The sequence below is a fragment of the Nannobrachium achirus genome (assembly GCF_963921795.1).
Source record: "Nannobrachium achirus genome assembly, chromosome: 13".
Classification (NCBI taxonomy): Eukaryota; Metazoa; Chordata; class Actinopteri; order Myctophiformes; family Myctophidae; genus Nannobrachium; species Nannobrachium achirus.
The window spans coordinates 24,814,999-24,841,168 of record NC_137833.1 but is presented as its reverse complement, the minus strand read 5'-3'; the positions used below and the strand labels follow the sequence as shown (position 1 = coordinate 24,841,168).

The 26,170-nt window shown below is 44.5% G+C and overlaps 1 protein-coding gene across 1 annotated transcript in view; it reads left to right on the top strand.

Moving 5' to 3' along the window:
• Positions 1–26,170, top strand: part of meis1b (Meis homeobox 1 b) — a 148,915-nt gene that overhangs the window by 91,963 nt on the left and 30,782 nt on the right. The window contains exon 9 of the mRNA XM_080740462.1: positions 6,322–6,400. Within this exon, the coding sequence (XP_080596588.1) occupies positions 6,322–6,400 (79 nt within the window). The remainder of the gene's footprint in view (positions 1–6,321; positions 6,401–26,170) is intronic.

The window sequence follows — 26,170 nt, the reverse complement described above, 5'->3', positions numbered from 1 at the left end:
TTCCAACACTGCTGAAGGGCTTTCTCTCTCTCTCTCTCTCTCTCTCTCTCTCTCTCTCTCTCCTCTCTCTCTCTCTCTCTCTCTCTCTCTCTCTCTCTCTCACCTGCTGTTGATTCGAAGCCAGCAGCCTTTAAAAGAAGAAGAAGAAGAAAAGGAAAAAAAAAACACCAAGAATGGCTCTCGGGCAATATTAAAACTGGGCGACTTCATTGACCGAGGGAGTTTAAATCACAGTGTTTTGACAGATAGGAGCTAATTTGGTGGTTTAGGAAGAGCAGCACAAAACACTTCTGATGTACTGAGTTGTTGACTTGTCTGTTTTTCTGTTTCTCTCCCTCCCGCTCTCTCTCTCCCCCTCTCTCTTTCTCTCTCCACACCCCTCTCTCTCTCTCTCTCTCTCTCTCTCTCCTTCACTTTCTCTTGTTGTCTCCCTCCCTCCCCTCTATCCCTCCCTCTCTCATTCTCGGAAGTCTTTTGTCATTTTGAGTCCATGTGATCCATTCGGAGACCCCTGTGTCTCATATGAATGGATGTGTGTGCGTGTGTGTGTGTATGTGCATGGTGCGTTTTTCTGGCTGCCTGTGTCGTCTGCAAGCGGGTGTGGTGTGCTAGGGATGGGACGATAAGCGATATTATCGTTTATCGTGATAAAAAAACACAGACGATAATCGTATCGTGGAGATTTAATTTATCGTGATATCGTCCTCCGTCAGCACTGGGATCAATTCACCTTTTTATTTGCCAAGCTGCATATCCGGCACCACTTAAACCCTCTATAATTCTAAAAGGTACTTGTAATATACGTACTTAATAGTCTTTTTTTCACTCTCTGTCAAATGTTTTTGCCAAAAAATAGCTGATCTACAAGCTCGCAATGCGTCGCAACGCAAATGTTCTGCCCCAGGATAATGGATTTTGATTATCGCAATAATATAGTAAATCGCGATTTCTTTGGTTACAAAAATCGTGATATGAAATTTTCATATCGTCCCATCCCTAGTGTGTGTGTGTGTGTGTGTGTGGGTGGGGTGGGGTAATACTGTACATTGGAACAGTAGAGCATGCTGTGTTTGTGTGCAGTGCCAGGGCCCCTGGCATGCGTGGGGGCCTTCAGTGCTATGTGTGTGTGTGTGTGTGTGTGTGTGTGTGTGTGTGTGTGTGTGTGTGTGTGTGTGTGGTGTGTGTGTGTGTGTGTGTGTGTGTGTGTGTGCGTGCGCGTGTGTGTGTTATCACGAGGCCCACTCTCCGTTCCCCTCATATCCCAGACAGCAGACACACTGACCTTTTCATCTCCACTGAGCTCCGTGTATAGAAAGAATGACATGTTCATGTGATTCCTTTTTATGTCGTGGATGCGTGTTCATGTATGTTTTGTGTGTGTGTGTGTGTGTGTGTGTGTGTGTGGTGTGTGTGTGTGTGTGTGTGTGTGTGTGTGTGTGTGTGTGTGTGTGTGTGTGTGTGTGTGTGTGCGCGCGGGTGTGCGCGAGTGCGCATGTGTGTTTCTGAAAAGTGTGAGAATAGAATTACTTAGGTTAGGGTCTCGGTCATCTGATGTTCCAACGCTCACAGCACTTTACACACACACACACACACACACACACACACACACACACACACACACACACACACACACACACACACACACACACACACACACACACACACACACACTCATTCGGCCGGCGTCTCCGATTCACAGACAGCATTATAACACTGATATGATTACCCAATGAATCTCACATAAGGAAGGCCTACACTACACCACACACACACACGCACACGCACACGTACGCGTGCGCACACACACACACACACACACACACACACACACACACACACACACACACACACACACACACACACACACACACACACACACACACACAGTATTTGGAAGAAAAGAAGTGGGCTCAGATTTGGCCAGAGGCAACAGTGCAATTATAAGTTAGTGCATGAAATTAGCCTGTTCTCTGCTCTATCACATGGACAAACACTCCTCTCTTCCTTCTTCTCCTCCTTTCTTCTCCCTCGCTCTCTCATCCTCTGTCTATTTATCAATTCTTCTCTCTCTTTCTCTCTCTCTCTCTCTCTCTCTCTCTCTCTCTGGGTTGTGACAACATTAAAGACATTCCTATTCATTATGCGCTGTGAAAAAAAAAAAACAGGATGAAAAAATGAAAATGGTGGCGCCTGAGTAATTTTCCACGTCTGATTGACCATTAGGCATGTCTTTTCATTTCACTTTCTATATTTATACCTATATATGTGCACAGTAAAATCCTTAGTGTAGATGCAACTGTACAAATGTACCCAAATAGACGTCTGGGGATGGAGTGTTCAGATCTATTTTTAACACTCCCAGAGTTAGCCACTTAAACCGTGATTTATGCTTCGGCTATTTTGAAAATAGCCAAGATTTACAAGCTCACAAAGCATCCTGACGTGTTGTGTGAATGAATGAATTGATTTGGTGATAAAAGAAAAGAGCACATCAACACACATACTCCTCCAGCATGGTAAAAAATAAGATATATATTATATAATAAGAAAATAAGAAGAAATTCAAAAATAAAACATTGGCCCTACTCAGCAAAAAGATACAGTAGAAGGGAGAAATACACTGAGAGGGATAAATAGGGATAAAGAAGGAAATTAATTAGGAAAAAAGAGGCAATTAACTTTAAGCGTTGTGTGCTTGTAGATCGGCTGTTTTCACTAGTTTAAATCATTTAAAAAACGATGGGTACAAAACAAACAGTTTTGGACATACAAGGTTACCACCCGACAACAACGATATAGTAAGGACAAAAATCATCATCACAACAATGTGAGAAACCAGTCCAGTTGTTCTTGGCTGCTTAATGCTTGCCTAGCTTCAACTCTGTTAAGGGCTTAAATGCAAAGGGACACACATTGCTGATATTTAATAGAATTGTAATTGTAAGTCTGACCGTAGCTAAATAGTCCTCAGTTGTTTTTTTTAGCAAGGTACTCTGACTCTGTATTGCACACATGATTGTAGACTTGTTGCAGGGCAAGTCAGCATGAAATTATTGATTAAGGCCGGTGTGTAGCTACTTTGTTTTTGAAAATCTAATTTCACAGATAGTCGCTTAAAATAACTTTCCAAATTCGGAGCTTTTGTGTTCTGAAGTCACAATGAGGAGATCTGATGTTTCAAACCATTCAAGCAACAGCCTCATGTTCAATAAATATTCACCACTCACTCATATGAATATGAATGATGAAATATATATATTTGAGAAGGGGATCGAGAGAGAGAGTGAGAGAGAGAGAGAGAGAGAGAGAGAGAGAGAGAGAGAGGAGAGAGAGAAGAGAGAGAGAGAGAGAGAGAGAGACGATGGGGGAAGGTGTGTAAAATGGACCCATATTACTGTAAATACTGTTAAAAGTTGACTATGTTAAACCTAAATCCCATATTTCAGACACATTCCGTACAGCCGAGCCAATGGTGCTAAACGACAGGCTTGAAATCATCATTTTGCAATGTCAACATTTCAAGGAGAAATACACACAAGACGCAGGATCATTTCTCTACACTAAGTATACAGTATACATTATCTCCTCTTGGAAGCACTTGTGACTGGCACTCAGAAATCAGAAGCTGAGCATTACCTGGAATTAAAAACTCAAACACACCCACGCTGGCACAATCCCACACATACTACTGACACATGTAACAGTGGGATTTGGATTCAAAATGTCAAGTGTATATATCGTCGTTGTCGGGTGGAAACCTTGTATCTCCAAGTTTCAAATTTGTACGTTCTTTCGCAGAGTAAAGCCCTGCTTCATCGTACAAGGCCGTCGCACAAAAGTACTGAAAACAGCAGATCTACAAGCACACCACAAGGCGTTGTGTGCTTGTAGATCGGCTGTTTTCACTAGTTTAGTTCATTTTTTAAATGATAAATACAAAACGAACGGTTTTGGACATACAAGGTTTTCACGCGACAATGACGATATGTTTTTAACTTCAAACCTTCCTATCTCATGCAGCGACAGACTTTATCAATAAGTAAAGAAAGACCAGCATATGCATGTATAATGAACCGCATTTGGGCATTGGGCCTCTAGATCTTTATCCCTCTATCCGTCAGCTATCCATTCTTTCCATCCTTTACGCCGACGACCCTCCCTCCATCTTTCCAGCCCCCTCTCTCCCTCTCTCTCCCTCCTCCACCCCTCCTCTCCTCCTCTTTTATAGCCTGGTCTATGGTGGCCAGCACAGGCCCTGTCTTGTCTTAAGCATGAACAGCACATTGTCCTCGCAGAACAAGGCCCCGTAGAACCCGGGGACCCCCCTGCGCCCTAATATAAATCAACACACTCTCCCCAGTTCACATTTATCCAATTTATTCATCCTATATATTTAAACAGGTGGCTGGACTTTAACTGCTCTCAGCTGGCTCCCCGGCGCGTGGAGAATGGGTATTAGCCGTGCTAGAGGAGCGCTTGGCTGGTCCTGAGTCAGTTTCGGGCCGGTCTTTACGTAATGGTTATGGCTAGGCTGGAAGGGGAAACATCTGATCCTGTGTCACGACTCAGAAGACTCTGAAAACAGGATGGCTTTTCTGGCCCCACTAGCAAAATCGCAGGCTCTAAAGGATGGCATTGTCGGTTCAAACCTCTTTAAGTCACATGGGGTGTAAGGAGCAGCGTCAAGGCTTTTATACTCTTGGTCTTGGTCTTTTTCTGTCACAGAAGAGTTTTCTGGCTCCTTGCTGAACGTAGCTAACTGGCTTGCAATGCTAGCTGTCCATCTTGGTTCCCGTTAGCATTACAAGGTTAGCATTTTATGGCGTGTTGACGGCCAACCGTAGTTTGCTTTGCTGACTATGCATACAAGATTGCAATTTGGGTGGGGATCTGTGAGCTGTGAGGGGAAGGAGGTTGGCCATAATGTGTTGGTCAACAACAATTCCGACTCAGTGGTGATTTGGAATGGGAATTGTGGTACACAATCTATTCTGCAGAGCAGGCACGTGCACACATAGACAGGGGCTTGAGACCCTGCTCTTTTACCCGTCAGTAAAAAGTGCCCTCTTCAGACTGAATTCAGTTTTCTCTAGGGTGAAAGAAATGCAAATGCCCTCTTTCCATGCCATACCTGAAGGCAGCATTCAAGAAAATGTACCTGTCTAAACTCTCCTGAACATGAATGCAGCATCTTATGTTGAAAGAATTGCCCTCTCTGTGTAGAAATCCATGCTGTAGTATGCCATATCTCCAGTGTTGACTTGATGATGGTTAGTTCAGTGTGGTATCAAGTACCAAAAATAGCCGACCTCCAAGCTCACAACGCATCGCAGCGCGTTGTGAGGTCTGCTATTTTCGATATTTTCACCAAAAGACATTTGGTCTTACATTCTGAGCACCTCCCCTTCCCCCATACACAAAACGTATCACTTTAAATGATTCCAGCAAAGTGACAAACACAAAAGCGGAGAGAGAACACGCACATCCTAAAAATTAAACAGCAGGTGCTGGATAAAAAAAAAAAAAAGGGAAAGTCAAACAAGAGGAGAAAGAAGCAAACTGCTCCCTTATGCCACATTATGAACGCACAGCTGTAATAAATCAAAAACAAGTGGAGAGGCACAGCGTTGTCATACGGAGCAGGGGGAAAAAGAATAGGAAAAAAAAAAGACGAAGTTAGACGCTATCTGTCTGTATTCCAGAGGGGGGGTGGGGTGGGGGGGTGTCGATGTTATCCCTTCGCTCTGTCTGATTACGCATGCGGAGGGGCGAAGGGGAGCCGCCGACGTGAATACATTTGTGTAAGAGGCTGCCTAATTACCAGCGCTACTCTCCACTTCACTTAACTTTCTAATTGGCTTGCCTTCTTGCCTGCCATTAATTACAAGATTTCATATTCCATTAATGATCGGGAGAAAGGGAGGCACGTGTGAGCGTGCGTGTTTGCGCGCACACACACACACACACACACACACACACACACACACACACACACACACACACACACACACACACACACACACACACACACACACACACACACACACACACACACACACACACACCCCTCGCTCTCAAGCTCTCATTAGTGGATGTGAGTGTGTGTGTGTGTGTGTGTGTGTGTGTGTGTGTGTGTGTGTGTGTGTGTGTGTGTGTGTGTGTGTGTGTGTGTGTGTGTGTGTGTGTGTGTGTGTGTGTGTGTGTGTGTGTGCCGCTTTCTCAGAAGGCAAATGAAATATTGTCACATAAAAATAGCTTCATTAAACAATTAGTGACCAGAGCTTTCTCTAATGTCCTTCTCTTGGTGTGTGTGTGTTGCAGCATCCCTACCCGTCAGAAGAACAGAAGAAACAGTTGGCACAAGACACAGGTCTCACCATCCTACAAGTGAACAACTGGTAAGACGTTTCATATCAGTTTACACACACAGTCCATAGTCAGCGAGCTCCAGCCTGGGGCGATCCCAGTTCATAATGATTGGAATTAATGGCTGTACTCCACTTAAAGAGAGATGGCCTGGAGAGATTCTCCACTTGGGGCCATGGCAACAAGCTATAGCAACACCCCAAACACTACAGTCCATGTTTAATTAAGAGTCAAGCTACCGCTACCAAAAATATCCAATGAGACCATGAAACATGCAAAAGGTGTACTCTTAGATTTGAGGTTTGTACTTTTAAGTAGTAGTTAGTTTTTATTTTGTGTGCGTGCGTGTGTGCGTGCGTGCGTGCCTACGTGCCTGCGTGCGTACGTACGTTTGTGAGAGAGAGAGAGAGGCGGGGTTTCTATGATAAATATCAAAGTCTTTGCGGTTCTAATTTAGCTATTTAACAAGTATTAACCAGTGGTGCTGATGTAACTAGCCTGCTAAACTAGCTTGCCTACCATGTACACCATGTTGTCTCGCAAACAGCTCATGTAGGCCTATATGTGTATACGTGTAAAGAAATGGAAACTATTGGGAATATAACACTTCTCTCTTCTCCTACACTGACCCACATTGGAAAGTGCACAGCCACAATTTAACAGTTTTCAAGGGTGCAAAGGTCTTGAAAATCCTTAAACAACCATGTAATTGAAGTAAGAAAATACCGCAAGCCTCCCCACCCACCCGCATCCCAAGACCCTCCTAACCCTTCTTGTGTTCCCCCCCCCACCCCCCCCCCCCCCCCACCAAATAGAACATACCATAACTAACATAACTATCCCATTTTTAAAATTCAATTATTTTTCCACTCAGACTGGCCCTTTTAATTGGTGGCTCGGCTCGACTCACTACACAGCAACACAACAACCCAACACAGGCTTTGCTAACTAGCCATTGTAACCTCGGGCGGGGCTTTAAAAGCCCCACAGAGGCACGAAGCAGCCCTTTGGCCCTGTGCGGCCGGCCTTATCAGAGAGATGACTATCAGCACATACTTAGTGTTATTAGCCATGTCTAAGTGGCGAGGGGCGTGGGCCTCAGCCGCTGAATGCTCGATGTCAGGGTTGTTAAAATAATCCCTGAATGTATCAGTTAGGTGTAAGGTGGGGACGATGAAAGTGGAGCCTGTTTCAATGGAAGGGAGGAGGAGGAAGGGAGGCATGATGGATGGAGAAACACCAGAGAGCAGAAAAATAGTTAAGAGCCAAGAAGAGAGCTACAGCAGGGGTCTTCAACGTTTTCAGGCCAAGGACCCCCTTAGTTGAGAGAGAGATGAAGCAGGGACCCCCACAACCTGTTCATAGATTCCATATACTGTAGTTTCATTGTTTGACAGCACGATCATCAGTGTATTTTGGATTCATGTTAATGTGGGTTTTCAGATACTTAACCACTTGAACCGTCAATACTTAATAAACTTGACCTTTCACTGTACTTAGTCTGCTCTTTTCCCCCTCCAAAGCACTTTGCCAAAAATAGCCAATCTACAAGCTCAGCGCGAGGCGTTGTGAGCTTGTAGATTTGCTATTTTTGGCTAAAGTGCTCAGAATATGGACGCTAGGGTTCAAGTGGTTCAATATAAAAAAGGGGGACAAAAAAACAAGTTTCTATCACACAAAGATTTGGAGGATCCCCTGTAGTAATTCTGAGGACCCCCTAGGGGTCCCGGACCCCCTGTTGAAAACCCCTGAGCTACAGGAACAGAAGGCCTATACGGGAGAGCAGAATAGAGTCAGACACAGGAAATAGCGTTTCTACAAACTCACAACGCGGGTTGTGAACTTGTATATCGGCTAATATTTTGCGTGAGAGACGGCACGGAGCCAAGTATAAATCAGGGAGAGGGAGAGAGAGAGAGAGAGAGAGGGGAGAGAGAGAGAGAGAGAGAGAGAGAGAGAGAGAGAGAGAGATGTTGAATTCCCATTAGCAGCATGATAATGATGTTAGCTTTATTTCAGACATTGTTCAATTTAGGACCTGAGAGACAGACATTATGGTATGGTCTATCAGTCTGTGTGGAGAATTAATTTGCTACTTAGGGTACTCTCTCACGCACGCACGCACACACACACGCACACGCACACGCACACGCACACACACACACACACACACACACACGCAGGCACACACACACGGGTCTCCCTTTTGAATCCTGAAGTTGAAGTTATCAAATCACATGACCCTCTGAAATCCATAGGGATCTATTCTCACAGCTCTGATAAACCCAGCCCTAGTGTGTGTGTGTGTGTGTGTGTGTGTGTGTGTGTGTGTGTGTGTGTGTGTGTGTGTGTGTGTGTGTGTGTGTGTGTGTGTGTGTGTGTGTGTGTGTGTGTGTGTGTGTGTGCGCTGTGCGCGCGCCTGTGCGTGCGTGTCAGACAGACAGTCACATGAGTAGTAGCTTGGTCACTAAAGGCTTACTGTGTGCTCTTATTTTTGTCAGAAGAGGGATAGTAATACAGCCTGAAGGTGTGTGTGTGTGTGTGTGTGTGTGTGTGTGTGTGTGTGTGTGTGTGTGTGTGTGTGTGTGTGTGTGTGTGTGTGTGTGTGTGTGTGTGTGTGTGTGTGTGTGTGTGTGTGTGTGTGTGTGTGTGTGTGTGCGTGCGTGCGTGCGTGCGTGCGTGTGTGTGTGTGTGTGTGTGTTCCCTGACTTGTCCAACACACACTATGTGAATCAGCCAGGGGAGGTTAATCTGTGTTTGTGGAAGGTGTGTGCGTGCGTGCGTGTGTGTGCACGTGCGCGCGGAACCTGGGGGTGGTTAATCTAAGGGGTATTAGCTGTTAAACCCTTGCATGCTGGGATCCCTCTGCCCCCTCACATTTCTTTGTATATGACTTTTCGCGCATCCGTGCGTGTGTGCGTGCGCGTGTCATGCGTGTGTATATGTGTGCGCGCGCTCGCACATGGTTGTGAAAGAGCACTATAGCAGAGAAGAAGAGTGAGACAGAGAGAGAAAACATGCGGAATGATGTAGAGAGCAAATGATTTTCAAGAGATTACAGAATGATGCATGTACAGTATGTACACACATATCGTCACTGTCGGGCAGAAACCTTGTATCTCCAAGTTTCAAATGTGTATGTTTTTCGCAAAGTAAAGCCCTGCTTCTTCAGACAAGGCCGTCGCACAAAACTAGTGAAAACAGCCGATCTACAAGTAGATCGGCTGTTTTCACTAGTTTAAGTCATTTTTTAAATGATAAATGCAAAACGAACGGTTTTGGACATACAAGGTTTCCGCCCGACAACGACGATATACTGTTTACAGACAGAAGATATTGTGTAAGCTACAGTACAAAGGCTGTGAGAGAGAGACATACGGAGAGAGAGACAGAGAGAGAGAGAGAGAGAGAGAGAGAGAGAGAGAGAGAGAGAGAGAGAGAGAGAGGTGAGGCAGCTTGTTATTATGCTGTCTGGGAAAGCTCCGCCATTGGGTGTCTCCATAGCAACTCTGGGTGATGTTACCACCTGACCCACTGATTTGGTGGAGACAATTTCACTGTGATTTTGTTTGTCAGAGAAAACACACACACACACGCACGCACGCACGCACGCACACACACACACACACACTGTAGGCAGACTCTTATTCACCATGGAGTTACTACCAAAGTGATGAGCAGCTCTGAAATGTAGGGATGGGACGATAAGCGTGATAAAAAACACTCGCGATAATCGTATGGTGGAGATTTAATTTATCGTGATATCGTCCTCCGTCATGCACTGGGATCAATTCACCTTTTATTTGCCGAGCTGCATATCAGGTAGCATTTAAACACTCTATAATTGGTAAAAGGTACTTATACTATACGTACTTGATACAGTTCTTTTTTCACTCTATCAAATGTCTTTGCCAAATAAATAGCCGATCTACAAGCTCACAACGCGTCACAACGTGACGCGTTGTGAGCTTGTAGATCCGCTATTTTTTGGGGCAAATGTTCCGCCCCAGGATAATGGATTTTGATTATCGTGATAATATCGTAAATCGCGAATTCTTTTGTCAAATTATCGTGATATGACATTTTCATATCGTCCCATCCCTACTGAAATGTATTGGAAATGTACTTGAGAAAAACAACACAAATCTGTAGGCTTTGCTCAGAGCATGCAGCTCCTCATCCTAACCCAAAAACTAGTTAGAAACAGAAATAAAGATAAAAGAATAGAGGGTGAGCGCTGGTCGATGTGTCGTCATTGCAGTGTCGCGTGGAGATTTATTTTATTATGTGTTTTAAACTTTTAGCTAAACACAAGAAATATGGAAACTATGGAAGGGCTTTGCATGCAAACACACACACACACACACACACACACACACACACACACACACACACACACACACACACGCACACAGGCACCAAATTCAACATATGGAACACACACAGACTTCTCTTGCAAACACACATACAATTTCTAAGACACTTGTGGAGATGTACTTGCATGCACACACACACACTCACCAACGCGTGCGCGTACGCACACACACACACACACACACACACACACACACACACACACACACACACACACACACACACACACACACACACATACACACACACACACACACACACTCTCTCTCACATTCTCACTTCCTCTTTGTCTCTCTTTCACACACATAAGATCTCTGTCTTCTTTCTGGCTCTCTCCCTACTCTGTCTCTCTTTCTCCCTCTCTCTCTCTCTCTCTCTCTCTCTCTCTCTCTCTCTCTCTCTCTCTCTCTCTCTCTCTCTCTCTCTCTCTCTCTCTCTCTCTCTCTCTCTCTCATGCATTCTCCCAGGCCGTAGAAGTGTTAACACACATGTTGATGTGTATTATTGATGAGCGCGCACGTGGTAAGGGCTCAGCAGATTAAATAAAAATGCTAAAGGCCGACGAGGGTTTCAGATCACTCATGAATTATTGGCAGATATATGCCACACCAGGGAATCACAATTTGAATGAGAACGCAAGCGTTTGAGCGTGCCTGTGTGTGCCTGCGTGTTTGTGTGTGTGCGTGCGTGCGCGCAGGGGGGTTAATGTGTGTGCATGTGCAGAATAATATGCCTATATGTAAACACACACACTCGCGCACACACAACAGCGCACAGACTCGGACATGCAGACCCATGCACCGACACGTTTGTGGATGTACGTACGCTCACACGTGCACACACATACATGGGCAAACACGCCCACACACAGACACTCGAGACAAGGGCTGGGTATGTACACACACTCTCAAAGACGGCATTGTGCTCACACGCCCAAACGGTACACAGATATACACAAATGCCACTTGTGCACGAAAAGCCAAAGAGCACACACATGCGTGCACTTGTACACAATTGCATGTACACTCCGTAGGTTGCACACATACGCCGAAACATGCACAGCTGAACGCACATGCAAGCGTGCATAATTATCGACATGCAGCGCACACGCTGCACTGAGACCCTGCACACGCTGTAAATACATTTAACTTGTCACTAAACATTACGCCATTGTCGGGTGGAAACCTCGTATCTCCAAGTTTCAAATGTGTACGTTCTTTCGCAAAGTAAAGCCCTGCTTCGTCATACAAGGCCGTCGCACAAAAGTAGTGAAAACAGCCGGTGCGAGGCGTTGTGTGCTTGCAGATCTGCTGTTTTCACTAGTTTAGATCGTTTTTAAAATGATAAATGCAAAACGAACGGTTTTGGACATACCAAGGTTTTCACCCGACAACGCCGATTACAGCTGCAGTGGTTTATGTGCTAACTTATGAATATACACTATATTATTCGGTAAAACCTTTCAACGGTGGAAGCAAAGAGAAAGTCGTATTTCTGAGACACGGAAGACAAAGCGTGGCATTCAGTGATCCCACCTGTTATAAATTCACTTTTCCTTGTTTCCCTGTTTGTGAAAGACATGGGTGACATGAATAAAAAGCATAACTCATGATGTCATGTCATTAGAGTAGGGATGGGACGATATGAAAATGTCATATCACGATTATTGTGACAGAAGAAATCGCGATTTACGATATTATCACGATAATCAAAATCCATTATCCTGGGTCGGAACATTTGCCAAAAAATTGCCGATCTACAAGCTCACAACGTGTCGCGTTGCAACGCGTTGTGAGCTTGTAGATCGGCTATTTTTTGGCAAAGACATTTGATAGAGTGAAAAAATCTAGTAATATCAAGTAAGTAAGTAAGTACCTTTTACCAGAGGGTTTAAGTGGTACCGGATATGCAGCTCGGCAAATAAAAGGTGAATTGATCCCAGTGCGTGACGGAGGACGATATCACGATAAATTAAATCTCCACAATACGATTATCATGAGTGTTTTTTATCACGATAAACGATAATATCGCTTATCGTCCCATCCCTACATTAGAGAGCCACGCGAACAGATTATTTGAAGTCGGACACCCCTCCTTTTCGTCTCCCTTTGCCACTCATTCTCTCTCTCCCTCCTTATCCACTCCCCTTTTCTCTTCTCTCTCTCTCTCTCTCTCTCTCTCTCTCTCTCTCTCTCTCTCTCTCTTCCTCTCTGTACAGTCAGTGTCTCCGTAGGACGGAGAGAAAAAAACTTCTCTCCCAAAGTGCCGCTGATGCAGAAATCGATGCGGGAGGTCATCGGGTTTCCGTCCCGTACCTTTCCTGTCTCAAATCTAATAAGGTCTCTTTAAAGGCGTGTTTAAGCCCCAGCCTGCCATTGTTTTGTCAATAAGAAGCCCCTCTCTCTCACTTTACTGCCTTAAAAGCATAGGCAGAGGAGAGAGAGAGAGAGAGAGAGAGAGAGAGGGAGGGTGAGCGAGACTGAGAGAGAGATGGTGCAGAGTGTCTGTACATGCAGGCAAGCGTCGAGGTTACTTAGGAGAGTTAACATGCTTGCCTATATGATCTCCTGGTGTCAGGTTACCAAAAACAGGAGTCATCACACAGGGAGGGGAAGAGGAAGAAGAGAGGCGAGATGAAGAAGATGGGACGAGGAGAGAGGCGGAGGGAGGCAGAGAGCAGGGACGTGCAGAGAATGTAAGAGAGGCAGGGGCTGAAATTTCTAAAAGGGCCTTTTGGTGAAAATATTGAAAATAGCAGTTGTGGGCTTGGAGGTCGGCTATTTTCGGTACTTCATAACACATTAAACTAAGCATAAAAGAGGCAATACTGGCGATGTGCTGTGGATGTGCTGTGGATTTCTACAGAGGACAATTCTTTCAACATAAGATGCTGCATTCAAGTTCAGGAGAGTTTGAACAAGGCCATTCTCTTGAATGCTGCCTTCGGGTATGGCATGGAAAGAGGGCATTTGCATTTCTTTCACCATAGTGAAAACTGCATTCGTGGTCTGGGGAGGGCACTTTTTACAGATGTTACCCATCAAGGGCAGGGGCTCAAGCCCCCTTTGATGTCTAGGTGTGCATGTGCCTGGGAGAGAGCAAAGGAAAAGAGGGGAAAAAGCAGGGGGAGACAAGATGGGCGAGTGGGTGAGAGAGGGACAGAGTGATGTGTGGTGGAGAGGTATTAACTCTGAATAGAGAGAGAGAGAGAGAGAGAGAAATGAGTGGCATGCTTCACTCTGTTGACGGAGAAAGATATGTTGGAACTTGTTCACTGAAAACTGGAGATGATTGCTCAGCGCAAGATTTCGGAGAAGCGTGTGAGTGTGCGCACGTGCATTTACGTGTTTCAGTGTCCCTGTGTGCATATGTGGGCGTGTGTGCGTGTGTGTGTGTGTGTGTGTGTGTGTGTGTGTGTGTGTGTGTTTTGGAATTAGCAGGCCCCATTTTCAGGGCCATGCCCTGGAGCGTAGTTGGTATACACTGCAGCCCTGTCGAGTTGCTTAAGCCTTAAACTGCATGACACTATACGAAAATACCACACACCCTGCACGTACCCACATGCACATGCGCATGCACACGCACATGCGCACGCACATGCGCACGCACGCACGCACACAAAACCAAAGGGAAACAAGACTCATGGGTGTTGGTGTAATAAATTACAAGAAATTGAATATTACAGACCAAAAATACCTTGCTATCCTTTGCATCTACTGTACTTATTGCACTTTCAGTTTTATTTAGTTTAATAGTTTAGTTGAGTTTAGCTTAAATGAGTTTAACTTAGTTTGATATAATTTAGCTTTAGCGTAGTTGCACTCATTTTGCTTTAAGTGACAATAATAAAGGATCTTATCTTATCTAGAGAATCAAATGAACGCAGGAAACAACTTGAAAAGTAAAGACTCAGCTGAGTTGGACGTCAGGAATCCTTGACCTGCATAGACATGATCCTGTCTATTATGTCAACAATAACTCTGTGTGTGTGTGTGTGTGTGTGTGTGTGTGTGTGTGTGTGCGTGTGCGTGTGCGTGTGCGTGCGTGCGTGCGTGCGTGCGTGCGTGCGTGCGTGCGTGCGTGCGTGCGTGCGCCTGTGTTCATGCTTGTGCAAGACTAGAGAGAGTCCTTTTTTACTGCTTGTTTGCGATTGAGGGTACAAAACAATCTGTGATCCATATTGCTTTACACCCTTCTCTCTCTCTCTCTCTCTCTCTCTCTCTCTCTCTCTCTCTCTCTCTCTCCCTCCATCTATCCCTCTATCTCTCTGTCAACCTCCCTTTCTCCCTCTATTTCTCTCTCTCTCTCTCTCTCTCTCTCTCTCTCTCTCTCTCTCAATCTCTCTCTCTCTCTCTCTCTCTCTGTATTCCGCTTACATCACAGCACAGCGCCCGAGGCCAAACCTGCATTTCTCTTCACTCCCCTCTCTCTGGCTTTTCATTCGCTCCTCTCTTCTCTTCTCTGCTCTCTCCTCTGCCCTCCGCCCCTTTCATCCTGCTTTTGTGGGGGAATCCGGTACATGAAAGGTGGCGGGGGACATGCCCGCTGCATGAGACCGTCTGAATCCTTGATGCGACGTCAGTCAGTTGTTCTGACAGTGGTTCCTCCGTCTTCGATCAGATTCTGGGTCGTACCGGTTATTTGGATCAGATTGTGGGTTGTACCGGTACCAGGTTCAGATGGTGGGTTGTACTCGACCACATACAGGGCTCTAGAACACTTAGGAAGACGTGCTATGGAGCTACCAATGGGTTTCGCTCCAAAATCCAAAGTATTATTTTAACCCTTATGCCGTTTTTGGTCAATTGACACTCCAGATTCTTCTGTCTGTGCCGGGGGTTCTCAAACCTTCTTAGGCCATGAACCCCAAAATAAACATAATTTTTTAACTGGGAGCCCCCACCCTGACAAGCACTTGGAATTGTAGGTATTGCATTTAATGTGACTCGGTTCCACAGATAAATATTGTGAAAATAGCCGATCCACATGCTCACAGCGCATGTAGCATGTCGGCTATTTTCACAATGTTCGCCTCTTGCTTACTTAATATTTATAAGCAACATTTAACTGAAGAGACATGGTATGTCCGCAATCCAAGTGTATATTGTGTTTTGGAAGAGGGCTTTTAAATTGCCCTTCATCGCAAAGTTAACGCTGGCAGTCCTAGTTTCCTTCGGAAAAGTGTGCAGGCATTGTGCAAATGTGAAGCTTGTTCTCTGACTGCACTTTGCTGTCGTCGTGTGAACCTAAAATGTAGATGCAGCTGCCCAGTATTTTCCATACTGTAGGTCAGCTACTCTTCTCTCTCCCTCCCTCTCCCTACATCTCCCTCTCTCCCTCTCCCTACATCTCCCTCTCTCCCTCTCCCTACATCTCCCTCTCTCCCTCTCCCTACATCTCCCTCTCTCCCTCTGCCTCTTTCTCTCTGTCAGGGACGTGCCGAGAATGTTAGAGAGGCAGGGGCTGAAACTTCTAAAATAGCAGACGAAAATAGCAGACCTCCAAGCTCACAACGCGTCGCGCTGCGACGCGTTGTGAGCTTGGAGGTCGGCTATTTTCGGTGCGTGATACCACACGGAACTAAGCATAATCAAGTCAATACTGGAAATGTGGCGTACAGCATGGATTTCTACACATAAGATGCTGCATTCAAGTTCAGGAGAGTTTGGACAAGGCAATTCTCTTGAATGCTGCCTTGTATGGTATATGGAAAGGGGGCATTTCTTTCACCATAGTAAAAAGTAACTGAATTCATGGTCTGCAGAGGGCACTTTTTACAGACTGATAAAAGGGCAGAGGCTCAAGCCCCCTTTGATGGAGAGACAGCCGCTGGCCGCCGCGTCCACGTCCATGGACGCGACCGTGGACGCGTCCATGGACGCGGCCGCGAAAAAAACGTCCGTGGACGCGAGGCCGCGTCCACGGACGCAAACGGCCGGCCGTCCCGGCCGTGGACGCGACCGTGGACGCGGCCGTGGACGCAGACGGCCGTGGACGCGGCCGTGGACGCGGCCGTGGACGAGGCCGCGGCCGTGGACGCAAACGGCCGGCCGTGGACGCAAACGGCCGGCCGTGGACGGGTCCATGGACGAGGTCGCGAAAAAAAGGCAGCGAAAAAGAAAAAAAAAGGTGTCTATTGTATGTATTTTTTGATGGAGAATTCAAATATGACCTTCTTTTTTGCATAGGACAACTCTAACCTGCATCAATTGGTATTTTATAATTGCCAATTGTACCCTATCCATCTAAAAAACAAATTGGATGTCTATTGTATGTATTTTTTGATGGAGAATTCAAATATTACCTTCTTTTTGGGATAGGACAACTCTAACCTGCATCAATTGGTATTTTATAATTGCCAATTGTACCCTATCCATCTCAAAAACAAATTGGATGTCTATTGTATGTATTTTTTGATGGGGAATTCAAATGTTACCTTCTTTTTTAGATATGACAACTCTGACCTGCATCAATTGGTGCATCAACCTACTTACTATCTATCTATCTATCTATCTATCTATCTATCTATCTATCTATCTATCTATCCATCTATCCATCTATCCATCTATCTATCCATCTATTTATTTATACTTCACCTTTAGTCCAGAAGAGAGTTCAGCCTCAGGAACTTGCACACATGGAACTGTGTCATGACTGTGTCATGGAGCTAAAACAGAGCCATGTTAAATACTCACAATGACTCTGATGGACCAATCAGGGTGGTGGTGGGGGGAGGGATCAACAATAGACAGAAACTGGATAATGCTTTGTTAACTGTCCCACCTAAGTCCCTGCTAGTCTGAACAAACATCACCTTCCCTCTCATAACACTACTACTACTACATTTATATAAAGCTGCTCTTGCATTTGAATTCAAGTCTGACACAAGTTAAGGTTAACTTAGGTAGTATTTCATTTTGCTGGCTTTTAGGGTCTGTGTGAGTGTGTAGGCTCACAAATTATTATAATTGTCATTAAGTGACTCTGAGATCTATCCATCCATCCATCCATCCATCCATCCATCCATCCATCCATCCATTTATTTATACTTACTGTTTACATTTTCTATAAATATTTATTTCTATATAAAACTCAGTTGTGTGGAGTTATTGTGTGCCTTTTCTTGTTGCTAAAGAGTCCATTTGTTCACTAGACATTAAGTCAAGGTTACTATTTTGAGTTGAAGCTAAGTGTTGTATTGCTTTGTGGTTTAACATGATTTAAAAGGCAAATTCATTGTTATGGTTACTTTAGAAGACTGCTTTTGCATTCATGAGTTAAGAGAGCCAAGCTAATTCAAAGAGTTAGGTTAAAGGAACACAAAACATGACCTAACTCACAGCTGCCATTGGACAGACAGTTACAACATACTCTTATCTTTCACAGAACAGACAATTATCATTTATTTGATCTATTTGAGACTATGTAGCTGCTCTAGGGGAAATAGAGCATTATATCAGCCTATTCAATTGATAATGACCAATGGGTGCCAGTTTCTAAGTAGTTAAAGCATATTAACATAACAATATATGTGGCCTAGACATGGACATTGCCCAATCAACTCGTAATCTACAGAAATGTCCACCACATCACACAGTATAAAACCTAGTAGGCTTAGTGGATTACCTATGTTAAATCATGTCAGGTTAGTTTGGTTCAAGATTCAAGTATAATAATTTATGAGACAAAAATGTAAACAGCACAAATGTACAATCACATCTAGGCTAGAATGATAACATAAAGTCCTGACTACTCCTTGTTATTGTGGTCCTAAATACTACAATGATTAGTTTGGATGCATTGCTTCTATCATGTCCAATTAAAAATAAATACATTACATACATACAGAAATCTGCCTTCTCCTGTATTGTATTAGTGACATTCATTATAAATAGTAAAATAACAGGACAGAGCAAAAAAGGCCTCTGTTGTGTCTTTATCTGATCACATGCAATCAGACACTCACACTGCACAGCAATACTTTATTACAGGCTCAAGGCCCACAGGGTAAGAAGACCATACATTACAAAGATAATAATTAAAAAAACAACAACAGAGTACATTCACCAAGCCCCAACAGAGCTAAAAAGGCACTCATGCCAGTGGCCTCTAACGGTAGACATGTACCTGACAGAGTTTTCCCCACATTGGTTACAGATATAAGGTTTCTCTCCGGTGTGAATTTGTTGGTGTATTTTGATATGTTCCAGTCTAGGAAAGCTCTTTCCACACTGGTCACAGCAATAAGGTTTCTTTCCAGTGTGATTTTTCTGGTGTGCTTTGAGATGATGAATATCACTGAACCTTTTCTCACACTGGACACAGCAGTATATGGCTTCTCACCAGTGTGGATTTTCAGGTGTCTTTTCAGAGCCGTCTTCAGAGTGAACCTTTTCCCACATTGGTGACAGCAGTAAGGTCTCTCTCAAGTGTGAATCTTCTTGTGTTGTACGAGGCTAGATTTTACAGTGAAACGTTTGCCACAGTGTTCACAGCAGTAAGGCTTTTCTTCGGTGTGAAATCTCTGGTGTACTTTCAGAGCAGCCGTTAAACTGAACTTTTCCCCACATTGGACACAGCTGTACGGTTTCTCTCCTGTGTGAATTCGTTCATGTATTTTGAGATAAGACAATCGAGTAAAGCTTTTCCCACACTGGTCACAGCAATAGGGCTTCTCTCTAGTGTGAATTCTCTGGTGTTCTTTTAAAATCCCCTTTTGAACAAATCTTTTCCCACACTGGTCACAACAATAAGGTTTCTCTCCAGTATGTGAACGCTTATGATCTTTTAATTGTCCAGACGAGCAAAATACTTCCCACATTGTTCACAGCTGAATGGCTTCACTCCGGTATGAATTCTCTGGTCTACTTTGAGATAATAAATTGAGCTGAAGGCTTTTTCCACATTGGTCACAACAGTACTGTCTTGGTTTAACTGAGGACAGCACAGGACAGGGAGAGAAAACACACACCTGATAAGAGCCAGATTCACACATTGATCAGCATTTAAGTAACATCATCATTATTATTGTTGAGTCTGAAAAGAACAATACAATGTGATAGATCTTTACACATCTGACCCATAACATTATTAGCAATTCACATGGTTACTATAATAGGTGAGTCTTCTAGCTTTTAAAAAAAATATATGTCATTAATTCTTTCTCTTACTAAGTGGAACATCCCACTTCTTAATTGTATATTATTTGGAAAGGGTTGAGTAGCAAAATGTTTGCCATAAATTCAATGCTGAGTTGCATTTGTTTTCCTACATTTCCCCTTCAATGTATTATTACAATGTATTTACTATTTCTTACTTAGGTCTACTTAACTTTGTATTTTTACATTATTATATTGATCAACATTAACACATAGTGTGTGTTAGGTTAGGTTAGTTGCAGAGGCCTTTTTTGCAGAGGCCTTTTTTGCTCTGTCCTGTTATTTTACTATTTATAATGAATGTCACTAATACAATACAGGAGAAGGCAGATTTCTGTATATGTAATGTATTTATTTTTAATTGGACATGATAGAAGCAATGCATCCAAACTAATCATTGTAGTATTTAGGACCACAATAACAAGGAGTAGTCAGGACTTTATGTTATCATTCTAGCCTAGATGTGATTGTACATTTGTGCACATTTTTGGCTCATAAATTATTATACTTGAATCTTGAACCAAACTAACCTGACATGATTTAACATAGGTAATCCACTAAGCCTACTAGGTTTTATACTGTGTGATGTGGTGGACATTTCTGTAGATTACGAGTTGATTGGGCAATATCCATGTCTAGGCCACATATATTGTTATGTTAATATGCTTTAACTACTTAGAAACTGGCACCCATTGGTCATTATCAATTGAATAGGCTGATATAATGCTCTATTTCCCCTAGAGCAGCTACATAGTCTCAAATAGATAAAATAAATGATAATTGTCTGTTCTGTGAAAGATAAGAGTATGTTGTAACTGTCTGTCCAATGGCAGCTGTGAGTTAGGTCATGTTTTGTGTTCCTTTAACCTAACTCTTTGAATTAGCTTGGCTCTCTTAACTCATGAATGCAAAAGCAGTCTTCTAAAGTAACCATAACAATGAATTTGCCTTTTAAATCATGTTAAACCACAAAGCAATAAAACACTTAGCTTCAACTCAAAATAGTAACCTTGACTTAATGTCTAGTGAACAAATGGACTCTTTAGCAACAAGAAAGGGCACACAATAACTCCACACAACTGAGTTTTATATAGAAATAAATATTTATAGAAAATGTAAACAGTAAGTATAAATAAATAGATGGATGGATGGATGGATGGATGGATAGATCTCAGAGTCACTTAATGACAATTATAATAATTTGTGAGCCTACACACTCACACAGACCCTAAAAGCCAGCGAAATGAAATACTACCTAAGTTAACCTTAACTTGTGTCAGACTTGAATTCAAATGCAAGAGCAGCTTTATATAAATGTAGTAGTAGTAGTGTTATGAGAGGGAAGGTGATGTTTGTTCAGACTAGCAGGGACTTAGGTGGGACAGTTAACAAAGCATTATCCAGTTTCTGTCTATTGTTGATCCCTCCCCCCACCACCACCCTGATTGGTCCATCAGAGTCATTGTGAGTATTTAACATAGCTCTGTTTTAGCTCCATGACACAGTCATGACACAGTTCCATGTGTGCAAGTTCCTGAGGCTGAACTCTCTTCTGGGACTAAGGTGAAGTATAGATAGATAGATAGATAGATAGATAGATAGATAGATAGATAGATAGATAGATAGATAGATAGACAGATAGATAGATAGATAGTAAGTAGGTTGATGCACCAATTGATTTAGGTTAGAGTTGTCATATCTAAAAAGAAGGTAACATTTGAATTCCCCATCAAAAAATACATACAATAGACATCCAATTTGTTTTTGAGATGGATAGGGTACAATTGGCAATTATAAAATACCAATTGATGCAGGTTAGAGTTGTCCTATCCCAAAAAGAAATTAATATTTGAATTCTCCATCAAAAAATACATACAATAGACATCCAATTTGTTTTTTAGATGGATGGGGTACAATTGGCAATTATAAAATACCAATTGATGCAGTTAGAGTTGTCCTATGCAAAAAGAAGGTCATATTTGAAATCTCCATCAAAAAATACATACAATAGCCACCTTTTTTTTCTTTTTCGCTGCCTTTTTTTCGCGGCCTCGTCCATGGACCCGTCACGGCCGGCCAGTTTGCGTCCACGGCCGGCCGTTTGCGTCCACGGCCGCGGCCATCGTCCACGGCCGCGGTCCACGGCCGCGTCCCCGGCCGTCTGCGTCCACGGCCGCGTCCACGGCCGGGACGGCCGGCCGTTTGCGTCCGTGGACGCGGCCTCGCGTCCACGGACGTTTTTTTTCGCGGCCGCGTCCATGGACGCGTCCACGGCCGCGTCCATGGACGTGGACGCGGCGGCCAACGGCTCTTGCTGCTTTGATGTCTATCTGCGCAAGGTCCTGCTCTCTGTCATTCTCCAGTGCTGCGTTTGCTGACTCTGAATGTTGGGTGTTTAAAAGTGTCTTTGCCGGTTCCTGGCTGCCATGCGGGCGCTTGCTTCATGCCAATGTGTCTGTGTGAGGGCTCCCTGCAGGGATGCCCACTGTGTGTGTGTGCGTGCGTGTGTGTGTGTGTGTGTGTGTGTGTGTGTGTGTGTGTGTGCGTGTGTGCGTGCGTGCGTGTGTGCGTGCTGTGCGTGCGTGCGTGCGTGCGTGCGTGCAGTGCGTGTGTGTGTGTTGGGGGGGGGGGGGGGGGGGTGCGTAGACAGGATATGACACGGGCAGAGTGAGAGGATTTAGTCACCCAACGGTGTGCCTGAAACACTTTTCCCCACTGCTGCAAAACCTTGTCAGCAGTACTGGCACTGCATGACAGCAATGCTGTGTCTGTGTGTGTGCTGGTGTTGCGTGTGCGTGTGCGTGTGCGTGCGTGCGTGCGTGCGTGCGTGCGTGCGTGCGTGCGTGCGTGCGTGCGTGCGTGCAAAAACAACATTTGAATGCAGTTTTGGTGTGGTTTGAATTTGGGCTCATCGACATGCACACACCTACACACACACACACACACACACACACACACACACACACACACACACACACACACACACACACACACAGACACAGACACAGACACATGCACGGACACGGCTACACAAATTATGTATTGACACGCCACACGCACACGCGGACATACGGGCACACACATGATCACACAGTCGCTCTCCCAGCCAAGCCCAAAGGCTAAAGGCCACTGCAGACGTGGGGGTCTGTCCAAACGCCGTGTTTGTGGAGTGGGCAGCGAGGGACAGCCATGTTGATTTTGGGCAAGGCAGGATGGAAGCCATGCCCTTTCACTGGCATTGATGGATGGACTGGCTAACTCAGTCCAGGCCTGTCTCACTGGAGCATGAGGGAGGGGGGGGGGGGGGGGGGGGTGGGAGAGAGAGGAGAGAGAGGGGAGAGAGAGGGAGCGAGGGGAAGAGGAAGGACACATGTGAAGGCTTCATTCTTGCTTTTCACCTCTTGCTCAGTTTCTACCTTTTTTTCTGTCTTCTCTGTCCCTGTCAATTCCTCTCTTTTTCCTCCTCACTCACTCACACCTCTCTCTCTCCTTTCCCCATTTCTATCTATCTCTCTCTCTCTCTCTCTCTCTCTCTCCTCTCCTCTCTCTCTCTCCTCTCTCTCCTCTCTCTCTCTCTCTCTCTCTCTCTCTCATTGACATTCTGCCTTTTGGCGAGTCCTATTTACAAGTCAGTGTGTGTTGCAGTGCCAGCATGGTCAAAGCCACCGGGGTTCATGCGGTTTTCCAATGGCCAGAGTTTCCTCTCTGCATGACTCTGAGAGGATCTGCCTGGTAGACGCACACACGCAACACACACACACAACACACACACACACACACAAAGCTACTTACACTGCCGCTTACTCACGTATGACTGTCCATCAAATCCAATGACGTCCACCTCTGTATTTTATCGGTGAGTTCTTTGATGACCAAAGCGTCCTATCCTGGACTCACGAGTCCTATCGCAGGTGGGACATGTACATGTACATGTGGTGCTAGTGGTATTGGCAACCGTGGGTGTGTTCCTTTAATATGTCCTGGCTGTCCTTCCAATCTCTGCATCCATCCCTGCACATGTATGTGCAGGGATAGGAGCCAACTCTTGTCCTTTGTGGTCAACCGAGCATTCAGTCCATCGTCAAACTGGCAGGGGATGTTGACAATTTTGTTGGGACACCCAAACCTGATGAGGACATCCCAAAGAAGTTTTCTTTGAAGCTGTCAGGCTTTGACAATCATTATACATCATGCTTCCGTTCTTCTTAAACGCTAACTGTTATTCAGGCAGCATTGAGGCGATGTTGTCTATAATCTTCTGAATTATCACCATAGCCAGGACCTTACCAACAACAGCAAGGACTGATATATCCAAATATTCAACCGCTGTCTTGTAAATGGTGACTCGTTTCTTGCATCAATGTTTCCGAGGTCCTTGTTCTGTTAAGACCCACCTATTGTGCACTTGCTTCAATAGGCAATGGGGCTATTCATCCATAGTTGGGTGATGGGCATAAGGGGGTGGTGGGTGGGCTTGCACACGTGTCCTCCAGGATTCACTGCTTACAGTAGGTCAGTGGCGTCAGTTCAGCAAAAGCTAAGGTATGGCAACATGACTGGTGTCTCGCACGCGCGTAAAGGCGCCATACCTTGTACATCTTACCATACCATAGCAACAGGCATGATGAATTTATTTAAGAAGTCCATTTAATTTTTAAAAAGGTATGGCAGCTGCCACACCTTGCCATACCCATTGACACCTCTGCAGTAGGTCACCTGCAATTATACCTGGGACTGCAAAATACCCAGCTAGCATGTGTGGCCACGAGGAGGCACCACAGGTGTCTTGGTGGTGGAGAGGCTATGTACTGTCTGGCATCAGGGAGGACATACTCACTCGGCTCCTCATTTTACCCCGCTACGAGGGCGGATAGCCAGCGGTGGTATAGCTGTGAGCAGAGAGTAGCTAGCTGAGAGCGGCATGCAGCAACTTGCAGCAACCACTAACTGCAAACACCTCTACGGCTACTGCACTAGGCACTTCACACACAGCTTGTGAAAAGAACAATACACACACACACACATGCACGCACGCACGCACGCATGTGCGTGTGCGCGCGCGTGTGCGTGCGTGTGTGTGTGTGTGTGTGTTTATAAGGTGTGAGTGGGTGCTTGGCCAGTGGTTGTACTCTGTAAAAACTGTTTTAGAGGGAGATTCACAGCTCTGTTAATGGAGCCTGGGCTTTGCTAGAGCAGTAACAGAAGCTGTGTGTGCACATGCGGGTTTGTCTGTGTGTGTTTGTGTGAATGCCTGTGCACGTCTGTGCATATGCGTTAGAAATAATAGAAAATGTCAGAAAAACATTAACCTGTTTTGTCTGTAGTCCTGAAACGTTTGACATGATGGGTCTACCATGGCGACGTTGCAAGCATCTAACCTTGATCCTAACTCTAACATCACAAAAACTATGCAGAGAGAACGAAAACAAAAGTTGTACCCATGTTGGGATTGAATCAATGGAGGTTGAGGTTACTAGTCAATCGTTGCTACCAGGTAAATCACAGAGGCAGCTGTCTAATCCCTCGATTTGAGTAGCATTTGAACCTCCAATGCGTGCCTTTTAGTTTTTTGTAGTCCTAATAGTGACACCTTAGGGAGTGAAAATGACAGAATGTGTTGGAATCCCATGTGTTCACTGGCTACAAAATAGATTTTCAGCCTATATATATATACCTCTTTTAAATCACAACCACACATAGTTTGGATATGGCCTTGGTGAGGGGTGTTGGTCCCAAACACATGCCGACACCATATTGAAGATAGAAACGAGGTGTCAGGTGTCAGTAGTGATTTTATTGTTTAGCTGTTGTCTGTCTTGTCTCATCTACCCTTTGATTAGTTAAGTTTTCCACCTGTGTGCTGTTAGTGTCTTATCCAATTGTGCATTAATTCATTGTGTTCACCTGTGTCCAGTCAACCATGTGCATATAAATTATAAACCCACAGTTATTTGCATTCACTGGCAGTTTGCAAATGCTGTTGTGATCTGTAGTACTGCCTAGTGCATTCAATACATCCCTCGTGTTTATTCTCCTTGTGTCCCTGCATGGGTTTTTGGTGAATAAACACTCATGCATTTGACCTGCTCTACTTCTGCCTGTCTGTTCTGCATTTGGGTCCTACATCTCCTGAGTCACACTGTGACATGAGAAGCTATGAGACATTAAGGATTTGAACTACTGTACAGGCTATGGCTCGGGAACCTACTTATTTTAAAAGTAAATTAAGGAGCCTACTGTTAAAAGTAGAGTAAGTAACTTAAAGTGAAATT